Source organism: Schistocerca piceifrons, chromosome 6, assembly GCF_021461385.2.
Source record: "Schistocerca piceifrons isolate TAMUIC-IGC-003096 chromosome 6, iqSchPice1.1, whole genome shotgun sequence".
NCBI classification, from domain to species: Eukaryota; Metazoa; Arthropoda; class Insecta; order Orthoptera; family Acrididae; genus Schistocerca; species Schistocerca piceifrons.
The window spans coordinates 82,145,638-82,157,788 of NC_060143.1; the positions used below are offsets into that span (position 1 = coordinate 82,145,638).

Genomic DNA, 12,151 nt, shown 5'->3' on the forward strand with positions numbered 1-12,151 from the left:
TTACCAGTCTTTGCAGTAAAAGCACACTCATATTACCAGTCTTTGTAGTAAAAGCAGACTGAATTTTAGTTTTTTTAATTTTAAACTATATAACCTTTTTTTATTATCAGAGATTTTGCGTTTGCTCTCGTGTTGCTACAATCGAGAACAGGCTATCGAATTTACATAACATCTGTGAAGGATCATTCATTCTGAGCCTTCCTGGTTTGGTTTGGTAAAGAAGTGAGGATGGCTGCGGTTAGATTTGGATTAATTGCAAGATCAATGAAAACGTCTGCTGCTCAGCAGCAGATGGTAAAACCACCTGTGCAAGTTTTCGGACTTGAGGGGAGGTACGCAAGTGCTCTCTATTCAGCAGCCTCAAAGTTGAAACAGTTAGATGCAGTGGAAAAAGAATTAACGAAATTCCAGCAGACGCTTCGAACGGATGTTAAACTCCGAGAATTCATTGAAAATCCTACGCTGAAACGCCACACAAAAACAGAAGCAGTAAAACAAATTGCAAGTAAACTTGCGCTTTCGCCACCGACGGCAAATCTTGTTACATTACTGGCGGAGAATGGCCGGCTGAAAAGTCTTGAAGCTGTTATTAATTCCTTCAAGACAATTATGGCAGCTTACAGGGGAGAAGTAGTTTGTGAAGTTGTGACCGCCAGCGCTCTCGATGATGCTACGAGGAAGGAACTGGAAGATGCACTCAAGGGACACCTAAAGCAGGGGCAGACATTGGTGCTAAACACGAAGGTCGACCCAGCAATAATTGGAGGTATGATTGTGAGCATCGGTGATAAATATGTTGACATGAGTACCGCGAGCAAAATAAAGAAATATACTGATCTTATTTCTGCTGCAGTGTAAGACTAAGTTTATTGATTAGCAAGGTTGACAGAAACCTGTTCTACAGCAGCAAGTTCGTAGTGATATATGCAAACCTTAAGTGTTTTACAATAAACTGGAATTTTCAAAACAAAACTTCCATTTTCTGTGAAAACTGTTTTGCATAAACCTCGGTTTGTTTATATGAATATATACTGAATGGTTTGTAATTATGACCAGAATTCACGATATTTTCAATCATTAACTATTACCAGAAATAATATATTTAATGTCGTACTCAGAACTACTGTGAAATAATGCACTGGTGCAATACACATTTTGTTTTGTGCTCTTTATATCTGTTGCAGATTATGTAGTTTTCTGTTAATGGAACTGTTGTTTAGATTAATAAATTACTCATGGAACTGCTACTTTTGTTTATTTCACTTGAGTAATCTTCTCAGGTCATGGTGTAAACATTGTCAGTTTACTCATATATCCTCAAATACATATTGAGGCTCAGTACCAAGTCAATAGGATCTTCTTCCTGCTGGATATTCTTACTTTGTAGTTTTGTTTGTGACTTTTTGACAAACGACAAAATTATGTAGGTAAGTGAACTGGATTAAAAGATGCTGAAAAATGTTCCTTGTACTAGATAACTGTTACTTAAATGGTATGGGTTACCACCACCACCACTTCTACTAAAGGCTACTGTCAAGCAGAAAGGGAACAACAAAATGTATAGTGCAGCATAAAAAAAAATGTATAGAGTGGTCATAATTTAGAAATGCACTACACTGAATCAGTAGTTAAAGCTCACTTTGTTGACAGTCTTATACTACTGTGAGATAAAACAGTCTTTGAGGGTGATAAAGAATATAGATATAACCATACAGGCTGATATAACATGATATTCTAACTGGAAAGATAAAGTGAATGATTTTCTGTATAAATGAGTTCTCATCTGGATTTTAGTTTGTCCAGTACATGCCAGTCAAAAATGGTACTGGATTTTGATGTATTGTTAATGGATCTCAAGAGTAAAATAAATGAATATTATTTTTTAAATGTCTCTTGCCCATTTTGCTGTACTTGCTGGTTAGCATTCTTGATCCAAACAAGTGAAATGTTCTGTAACAAGGAGGAGGAAGTACTTAAATAGGACAGCTATGGGCTATGGTGCTGAATAAAACTAACAGTGCCATCAAAAGGAACACCACGACATAGGTCAGCCTGACTCTCAGGGTTTGGATGATTAGTCGTCCATTCCATGGTTGCCAATGACTAGGATTTGGTCATGTGTGTATTGTATTCTCCTTTTTCTAAGCATTTAACATCTGGAACACTCTCTCTTGAGCCTTTAAGGATGCCTGCAGCTTTTCTTTCACTGAGAACAGAAGTATCACTAGGAATGAAATATTCTTTAATCATTTCTGGTTGATTGACTGCAGCCTAATACATTTCATTTTCTGTCGTGTCATTTGGGTTTCACTGCACAGTGAGTGCCACATAAATTTTAAGTCAGAGTGTGGCATGGTTCAGTGTGAAACGTCACGAAATGAGAATCAGAAGGTACTGAGGAAGGGTTGTATGTTAGAGATGGATTTATGTCTTGGTCACTTATAATTATATTCAGTGTAATAAATACAGTGTTGAGGGGAAAAAGAGAATAGAGAAATAGAATTATTTCATTTTCAAAATAAAAATTATTATTCACCCAGTTTGTTGCTACTATAAAACTAAAACTGTTCAAACTAAAGATGCTGCTTCCTAAAAACCTGAGATTGCCCAAATACAGGAGTTTTCATGTTGGTAATCATGATTAACTTATTTGATTTGATATGTTTTTGTCATACCCATAAAGTAACTTATTGTCGACTATAGTGCCGAGGGGTACATTAGTAAACCTCTTGAGTGTTACCACCAGGGCAGTGAATACAGATGGGCAAAACTAGTTAAATCAGAAGTACTTTATTAAGCATGGGTGTATTGGAGATGGTGTGCCATTGCACTCTTCTGATCTTGTAACTGAGTTAGTCGTATAAAGGGGGACCTACAGGTTAATGTGAATTCCAAACCATGGTGCACATGGCATTTTTCGCATTAACCATCATTGCCATAGGTGAAGGAAGTGAAAGATAAAAATCCTAGGACTGACTGGTAGGTACCAAACTGGACCTTTATAGTCTGGCACTTCAACGCCGAGTCTCAGTACATGAAGGGAGAAGTGGTCATGACTTCTAAAAAAATGAAAATTGATAGTAAGTATCCTTTATATTTTTTAGTTTCCTGTGTGAACGTTCTCTCTCTCTCTCTCTCTCTCTCTCTCTCTCTCTCTCTCCCCCCCCCCCCCCCCCCCAAATCACCCAATGAAAACGTGGGAACAAATTGTTTGCAAATACATTACTGACTCTTTCTTCTTGCCCAGAAAGTGTATTCTCAATTAGCCTACTAATGACAGCACACACAAAAGTAGGTGTATAACAAGCATAAAATTTATATTGCACTGTAGGAAAATTTTGTCAAAAATATGTACTGCTTAAATCCTTCAGTTCACCATCATTATTGGAAACTTGCATTGTATAGACTACTAGAGCTTTTTTTGCTCATGTTGAAGGACTAAAGATCCCCTCATGAGCTAGACATCTTTGCACATCCCAGCAACTGAGACATTTCACACCACCAGTGATCATGAAGTGGTTATTTGTTAGTAACTTTAGACAACAAAATGACTAATGCATCAGCAATTTACGCAAGGGGGTAACACACATAAAGTTTTACTTCATTTCATGCACAGTCATTTGCAATGACAGCTGACACATTTAAGTTAACAATGAAACAAAGTAAGTAGCATGATGGCTTCCATACCTAGACACTAATTATTCTGACATTTGCAATACAAACCAGTTAGCATTTTGAGCAATTATGAGAAGTGATGCTTACACTATTACAACTAAGTCTATATCTATGACCATACTGTGCGTTACAGAGGACACTTTTATGTCCCACTGTCACTTTCGTCCTTTCTTGTTACAGTCGCAAATGGTCCATAGCAAAAATAGTTATTGGTAAGCCTCAATGTGGGCTCAAATGAGGAACATTGTGTCAACAATGAACAAAATTGAGTTTGATACATTTTTACAAAGTCTCAGAAGCAACCTTTCACACTGTGATATTGGATTGTAACAAATAATATTCACTAATAGTGTAAATAGCTGCTGGAAAATAAGTTGTTGTTTTAAATTGTATACAGTCCTCTATAGAACATCTTTCGAATCATGTTGTGTCCAACATTAACACTACATGAAGCTAATTAGCGTGCTCTGCTGGTAATAAGTGCACTTCTCTCAGAAATGGTAAGTGTTCAATGTTGTTGTGGTCTGCAGTCTGAAGACTTGTTTGCTATTCTATCCTATGCAAATGTCTTAATCTCTGAATAACTACTACAACTTACATCCCTCTGAATCTGCTTACTGTATTCATCTCTAAGTGTCCCTCTATAATTTTTTTACCTCCTGCACTCCCCTCCAGTACTAAACTGTGATCCATTGATGCCCCAGAATGTGTGCTGTCAACTGATCCTTTCTTCTTGTTGGGTTGTGCCACAAATTTCTTTTCTTCTCAATTCTATTCCACACCACCTCATTAGTTGCATGACCTATCCATCTAATATTCAGCATTCTTCTGCAGCACCACATTTCAAAAGCTTCTATTCTCTTCTTTTCTGAATTGTTTGTGGTCCAAATTTCACTTACATACAAACCTACACTCCACACAAATACCTTTAGAAAGAATTTCCTAACACTTAAATTTGTATTTGATGTGAACCTAGTTCTCTTCTTTTGAAATGCTTTTCTTGCCATTGCCAATCTATATTTTAAATCCTCTTTACTTTTACCATCGCCAGCTATTTTGCTGCCCAAATACCACAACTCATTTACTACTTTATGGATTTCTTTTCCTAATCTAATTCCCTCAGTATCATCTGATTTAATTCAGCTACATTCCATCCTTGTTTTGCTTTTGATGATGATCATCTCATATCCTCCTTCCAAGGCACTGTCCATTCTGTGCAATTGCTCTTCCAAGTCCATTGCTGTCTCTGAGAGAATTACAAAGTCATCGGCGTGCCTGAGAGTTTTTATTTCTTCTCCCTGAACTTTAATTCCTACTCCAAATTCTTTTGTTTCATTTAGTGCTTGCTCAGTGTACAGATTGAATAACACTGGGAATAGATTATTACTCCGTTCTCAACCACTGCTTCCCTTATATGCCCCCTCAACTGTTATAACAGCCATCTGGTTTCTATACAAATCATAAATAGCCTTTCGCTCTATGTATTTTATCCCTATTGTCTTCAGAAGCATTCAACAACGACAGTTGTATCTTGTGAACTGGGTGTAAGGGTACAGTTTTTCTGTACATGGAGAAATAATTGCTGTATAGTGATGATTCAAGAGGAAGCTGAAAGAGGGAAAAGATAACCTAACGTGCCCATCAACTTAAATCACCATATTGTAGAGTGAATGCAGCCATGAAGACTGATGTGAATAATTTGCTACATAAACATTTTGAGAATGATTGAGAGAGCATGGGAGGTTTAGATTTCTTTGGTAATGTCATCAATTTAGTTGTTGTGGTAACTGTCAGCTTGTTTCTTGGAAGGAGGAGGAAGATTGGATCAAATATGAAGAGAAACCAATAGGATGGCCATTCTGAACATTCCATAAATCAAAATGCTTAGCCAGAAGATTTAGATTTTGGATTAACGTTTCTGTTTGATAATAATACAAACAAGCATTTGAATAATATAGTATATCATTAAAGAAAATAATTAATTATTGAATATACAAAGTGTAACTGGATAGATTTAAAAATCTACTTGCGAAGGGGCACACACACACACACACACATTGAAATTTGCAGCTAGTGGCTGCTTCTTCTGGCAGAAGGGTTGAAGGGGAAGGAAGAGGAGAGAGGAAAAAGGGCTGGTGAGGTGTAGGAAATGGGAAGAGCTCAGAAAAATCAGCCAAAACCCTGGGTAATGGGAGACTTACCAGATGGTATGAGATGGAAAGACATTGCTGGGGACTGCCTGCACCAGGTAAGGTTTGGAAATCTGAGAGCTTAAAGGCAGAAGATAGGGTAACATGCAAGACAGAGATTACTGGCAAAACAACAGGAATGAGTTAATAAGAGTGGAAAACAAAGTGCATTGTTTGTGGTAGAGGTAGGCAGGGGGAGGGGGAACTAGACAGGTCAGAAAATAAAAGATACCAAAAAATAAAAGGAAATGAAGAAAGGAATAGTTATTGAGAAATAATGCCGAAACCAAAGAAATAAACATAGATTAAGGCCCGGTGGGTGGCAAGAAACAAGGACATCTTGCAGTGCCAGGTCCCACCTGCGAAGTTCTGAGAAACTGGTGTCTGGCAGAAGAAACCAGACAGCACATGTGATGAAACAGGCACTGAGGTCTCAACTGTCATGTTGTAGAGCATTTTCTGCAACAGGATGTTGTGTGTTGCTGGTATACATCCTCTGCCTATGCCCATTCATTGTAACTGACATCTTGGTGGCAGTCATGTCAATGTAAAAGGCTGAACAGTGTTTACGTAACAGCTGGTACATGATACCTGTCATTTCAGAGGTGGCTCAGTGGTGTTAATAGGGTGTACAGGGGGAGTCCTACATCGAGGATGTTCACAGGGGTAGGAGCCATAGGGTAAGGAAGTCGGTGCAGAAGGAACCTAGGATCTGACAAAGATATTGCGAAGATTGGGAAGGCGGCAAAACACTACTTTGTTTTGTGGGCAAAATGTCAGACAGAACGGACATCATTTCAGGATGTGATTTTAGGAAGTCATAGCCTTGTTGAAGCAGCTGATTCATACATTCAAGGGCTGGATAATACTGAGTGCCAAGATGTGATCTATTAGACTGGTATTTGGAGGGATCAGCAGTACCTGTATTGGATGTTATGGCCTGGGAAATCTGCTTTCGAACTAGGCTAGCAAGGTAGTGATGTCCAGTGAAGGCTGAGATGAGAATGGTGGCATATTGCTATAAAGGGTCTGCATTTGAACAAATAAGTTTGCTTCGAATGCCAAGGTTGTAGGAGACAGAACATTTGACATGGAAAGGAGTGCCGTAATCAGGATGCAAGTACTGTTGTTTGTTAATAGGTTTAATGTGAACAGAAGTGTGCAGCTGACCTTTGGTGAGGATGAAGTCAACATCACGGAAAGGGCATGGGTTTTGGAATAGAACCATGCAAAATTCAACTGGGAAGTTGTATTTAGAGATTTTAATAATCTGAACATGTCAGCCTTACCATTGAGTTTATATGGCAAAGATGTCATCAATGTATCTAAACCAAACCAGTGGCTGAAGGCTTATGGATCCCATAAAAGCCCCTCCTAGCAACCAGTGAAAAGGTATGCTCTCGCAAATTTTAACAGCAAACCACACTGCACTGCAATGCAAATGCAGTTTTAATCAGTGCCTATCCCCAAATTCTTATTACTGCTACTGATTGACCAAGTTAAAAGTCCGTGATTAAAGCGCTTGACTCACATTTGGGAGAATTGGGGTCCAAATATCCGTTTGGCCACCCAGATTTTGATTTTCTGTTTCCCTAGATTGCTTAAGGCAACTGCGAGGATCGTTCCTACACCAAAGATACAGCTGATTTCCATCCCCTTCCCCAGCATGTTCTCCCTCTCAAATTTTTTTTTTTTTTTCAGTGGGTCACTAGACTCAAAGCTTTCCTTACTCTAGCCATTGACTGCCCACATATGTCAACCAGCAGATTTTTAGTAGCTGGAGCAAAACTTTCATTTGGTTAACATATTGGTATACTTGTGCTACCAAATGGGTTTTTAGCCTTTCTATTTTAGAACCTAATTTTTCATTCTTTAACTTTTTCAAACACATTGGGTTACTTTCCTCCTGTAGCATAATCTTAAATCAATTCTTCACTATTATGTAGTTGAGGCCATAGCAGTGCTTAGAACAACAAGGGTGAGCTTCAGTTAGACTTCATCCCTGGTAAGAGCCTTTATGGTGTTGCTAAGCAGTGGTGGTAGCCATTGGGATCTCAGGTCTGATAGTTTCAGGCTTCTACCTACACCTTATAAGTCACAACTGCAAAATACTAACGCGAATTCTTTACAGACGAATGGAAAAACTAGTAGAAGCCGACCTCGGGGAAGATCAGTTTGGATTCCGTAGAAATATTGGAACACGTGAGGCAATACTGACCCTACGACTTATTTTAGACGAAAGACTAAGGAAAGACAAACCTATGTTTGTAGCATTTGTAGACTTAGAGAAAGCTTTTGACAATGTTGACTGGAATACTCTCTTTTAAATTCTAAAGGTGGCAGGGGTAAAATACAGGGAGCGAAAGGCTATTTACAATTTGTACAGAAACCAGATGGCAGTTATAAGAGTCGAGGTACATGAAAGGGAAGCAGTGGTTGGGAAGGGAGTGAGACAGGGTTGCAGCCTCTGCCCGATGTTATTCAATCTGTATATTGAGCAAGTAGTAAAGGAAACAAAAGAAAAATTCAGAGTAGGTATTAAAATCCATGGAGAAGAAATAAAAACTTTGAGGTTCGCCGATGACATTGTAATTCTGTCAGAGACAGCAAAGGACCCGGAAGAGCAGTTGAACGGAATGGACAGTGTCTTATTAGGAGGATATAAGATGAACATCAACAAAAGCAAAACGAGGATAATGGAATGTAGTCGAATTAAGTCGGGTGATGCTGAGGGTATTAGATTAGGAAATGAGACACTTAAAGTAGTAAAGGAGTTTTGCTATTTGGGGAGCAAAATAACTGATGATGGTTGAAGTAGAGGGGATATAAAATGTGGACTGGCAATGGCAAGGAAAGTGTTTCTGAAGAAGAGAAATTTGTTAACATCGAGTATAGATTTAAGTGTCAGGAAGTCGTTTCTGAAAGTATTTGTATGGAGTGTAGCCTTGTATGGAAGTGAAACATGGACGATAAATAGTTTAGACTAGAAGAGAATAGAAGCTTTCGAAATGTGGTGCTACAGAAGAATGCTGAAGATTAGATGGGTAGGTCACATAACTAATGAGGAGGTTGAATAGGATTGGGGAGAAGAGAAGTTTGTGGCACAACTTGACTAGAAGAAGGGATCGATTGGTAGCACTTGTTCTGAGGCATCAAGGGATCACCAATTTAGTATTGGAGGGCAGCGTGGAGGGTAAAAATCGTAAAGGGAGACCAAGAGATGAATACACCAAGTAGATTCAGAAGGATGTAGGTTGCAGTAGGTACTGGGAGATGAAGAAGCTTGCACAGGATAGAGTAGCATGGAGAGCTGCATCAAACTAGTCTCAGGACTGAAGACAACAACAACAACCTACACATGGGCCAAAGTCTGTAATCCAGGGTGTGAAAGCAGTAAACAATAGGGTATGCTTGTTCAGTATCATGGTATTCAAGTCCTACACCTACATTTCGCAAGCCACCCAATGCCGTATGGTGAAGTGGTGGGGGGCGCACCTCTAGCATCACCATCTCCAGTTCCCCTTTTCCTCCCCCATTCCGTCCATGAATGGAGCAGGAAAGAAAAACCATTTCCCTGAATTTTACAATGTGGCTATCTCACAAGACAAAAGTGGGACAATCACAAGACGTAAGTGGGAGGATGCAATGTGCACTTACTCATTTATATATCGAGCTAGTAAGGAATTTTCCTATTAATCAAATGGTTTCTTGGTTTGATAATCTTACCAATAAAATAATGGAAAATCTAATACTGTCTCAAAGTGTATGGAGAATACTCAGTGTCTGATGCAGTTCCAATGCTCAGTATAAACTCTGGGGCAGTGGCTGCCACCGTAATACACCAGTCTTCGGTAATGAGGGCATCTACCTGAAGCAGCTTTTCTCAGTGGTACATCACAGATAGCATCAGGCCAGTCAGTGTACCCTACTTCTGGACCTCACTGCTCTGTTATCAAGTACCTGAAGTGTCTGGTTCTGCAGAAACGTCAACACACAAGTCATTCTGGACAGCTGTCACAAACTTACTACAGGTGGCTCCTTCCCATCCTGGGATCTGAGTGCCCTCCTCTTACTTTTTAACCTTGCCCACTCTCTCTCCCATCCCCAAGGAAGAATCTATTAGTTCCAAAAGGCAGTTAAGTTCATGCAGTTTTGTGTGTGCACTGACATTCCTCCTGAATGTAAGTCCTGGCCAGTGGTTCCATCATGTTTTTCTCCTAATACATGTATAAATGAATCTAGAGGTGATTCCCATAGTTTTAGTGAGAGTAGATTAGCACGAGACATTTCTTATGTTAGTTTTTACCAGAAGTAGCCTGCAGTGTGAATTCGGTCGATGCAGATATTTTCTCCACACATAAAAAATTGTGTTTCATTCTTTAGGTTAGCTAGGACTTAATAAGAGGGGAAACCAATGCTCCATTTGTTTTTCATTTTCTTTAAACTTGACTGTTACTGCACACTGCTAACAAAAATGATACCATTGCCACCTAGCCATGGATTATAGGACTCTTTGAGAAGACAGTGACGACATTCGCAAAAGGTGTAATGGTGTGTACGTGTGAACCATTCGGAGGCGTAATATTGGGCACTAGCTTAATTTTACGGCACATGAGAACATATCATACCTACGGTGTTAAAGATGACACAGTAAGTTGCAGAAGGTACAGTCAATTATGCATTAGCTGTCAGCCACAGCCTTTGTCAGGGAAAGAAAAACATACCATTCATTCACACAAGTAAGCACTTTCCCCCCCCCCCCCCCCCCCCACACACACACACACACACACACACAAAACTGCCTACTCTGGCAGTTCGGATCAGAATGCAACTGTCACATAGAATGGAAGCAGCAGTTGAATTGGAGAGGATGAGAAAGGGATAGCAGTGTACAGGTGGGGAGAGCGAGGAGCACTACCTGGTGGAGTCTGCAGTAACTAGACTGCCAACAGGAGCAGCGTCGGGAGGCTGTGGGGCAGCTACGTGGGGAAAAATGGAGTGAAAAAGGAGAGGAGCAGGGAAAGATGGTTGGGTGTGTTGACCGAGGGCAGGACACAAAGACTGTGGAAGACAAGAATAGGGAGGAGAAGATGGACACAGGGGATGGAAACAATATGTTACTGTAGGTTGAGTTTGGATAATTTCGGGGAACGTGTTGTGAGGATAACTTCCATCTGCACAGTTCAGAAAAGTTGGTGTTGGAGAGAAGGATCCAGTTGACTCAAGTAGTGAGGCAGCCATTGAAATCAAGCATGTTATATTCAACTCCATGTTGTGTCACAGGGTGGCCTACTTTGCCCTTGGTCACAGTTTAGCAGTGCCCATTCATCCTGATGAACAGCTGGTTGGTAGTCATTCTAATGTAAAAAACTGTGCAATGGTTGCAGCAGAGCTGGTATATGACATGACTGCTTTCACAAGTGCCCGACCTCTGATAGGGTAGGATAAGACCGTGACAGTACTGGAATAGCAAGTGCTTGGTGGATGGTTTGGGCAAGTCTTGCACCTGAGTCTTCCACAGGGATTATGACAAGAGCATGGGATTGGGAATGGAATAGGGATGGACTAGGATGTTGTGTGGGTGATGTAACACCACTTTGGGAGAGGTGGGAAAGATATCCGGTAATGTGTCCCTCATTTCAGGGCATGATGATGGGTAATCAAAGCCTTAGTGAAGGGTGTTGTTCCCGTCTGGGGTGGTACTGGGCAACAAAGGGGGCACTTGTGGCTTATTCTTGGGGTGGTGGGAGGATTGAGGGAAAATGGCACTGAGGTCTGTTTGCAAACTAGGTCTGAGGGATAGTGCCTGTCTGTGAAGGCCTTGGTGAGACCCTCAGCATACTGGGCAAAGGAGTTTTTCTCACTTCAGATACACTGTCCCTGATTGGCCAGACTGTATGTGAGGGATTTGTTGGTGTGAAAGGGAAGACAGCTGCTGAAATGCAGGTACTGTTGGTGGGTTTAATGTGGACAGAGGTGTGGATGGAGGCATCAGAGTGGAGGAGGAGGAGGAGGACAGCATACCAGAAGATGGATGGCACACTTGGTTGAGGAGGACCGGGTGAAGTGCGGATGGGTCCACCTCAACCCTGTCTGTGTGTATTTAAAATAGGACTTCAAAAAGCAAGTAACACATTATACTGACAGGATAAGTAATTCTTAATGAATGCTGTAATGCACTTCAAAGTGTCACAGATACATGACACTATCTTTCAGTATAGTCATCAAATGTGTGTAAACAATGGTTGGAACTTTCTACCTATTGTTCAGTTTTTCTACAACAGAAA

General features: G+C 40.2%; 1 protein-coding gene across 1 annotated transcript; it reads left to right on the forward strand.

Annotated features, from left to right (window-relative positions):
* Positions 1-155: 155 nt before the first annotated feature.
* Positions 156-1,247, forward strand: LOC124802652 (ATP synthase subunit O, mitochondrial). Its single transcript, XM_047263558.1, has one exon. It carries the CDS (start codon positions 229-231, stop codon positions 856-858), a length of 630 nt encoding a protein of 209 aa, XP_047119514.1. The 5' UTR covers positions 156-228; the 3' UTR covers positions 859-1,247.
* Positions 1,248-12,151: the final 10,904 nt, after the last annotated feature.

Coding starts and splice junctions, on each gene's coding strand:
- LOC124802652 (XM_047263558.1), top strand. CDS start 229: ATGGCTGCGGTTAGATTTGGATTAATTGCAAGATCAATGAAAACGTCT.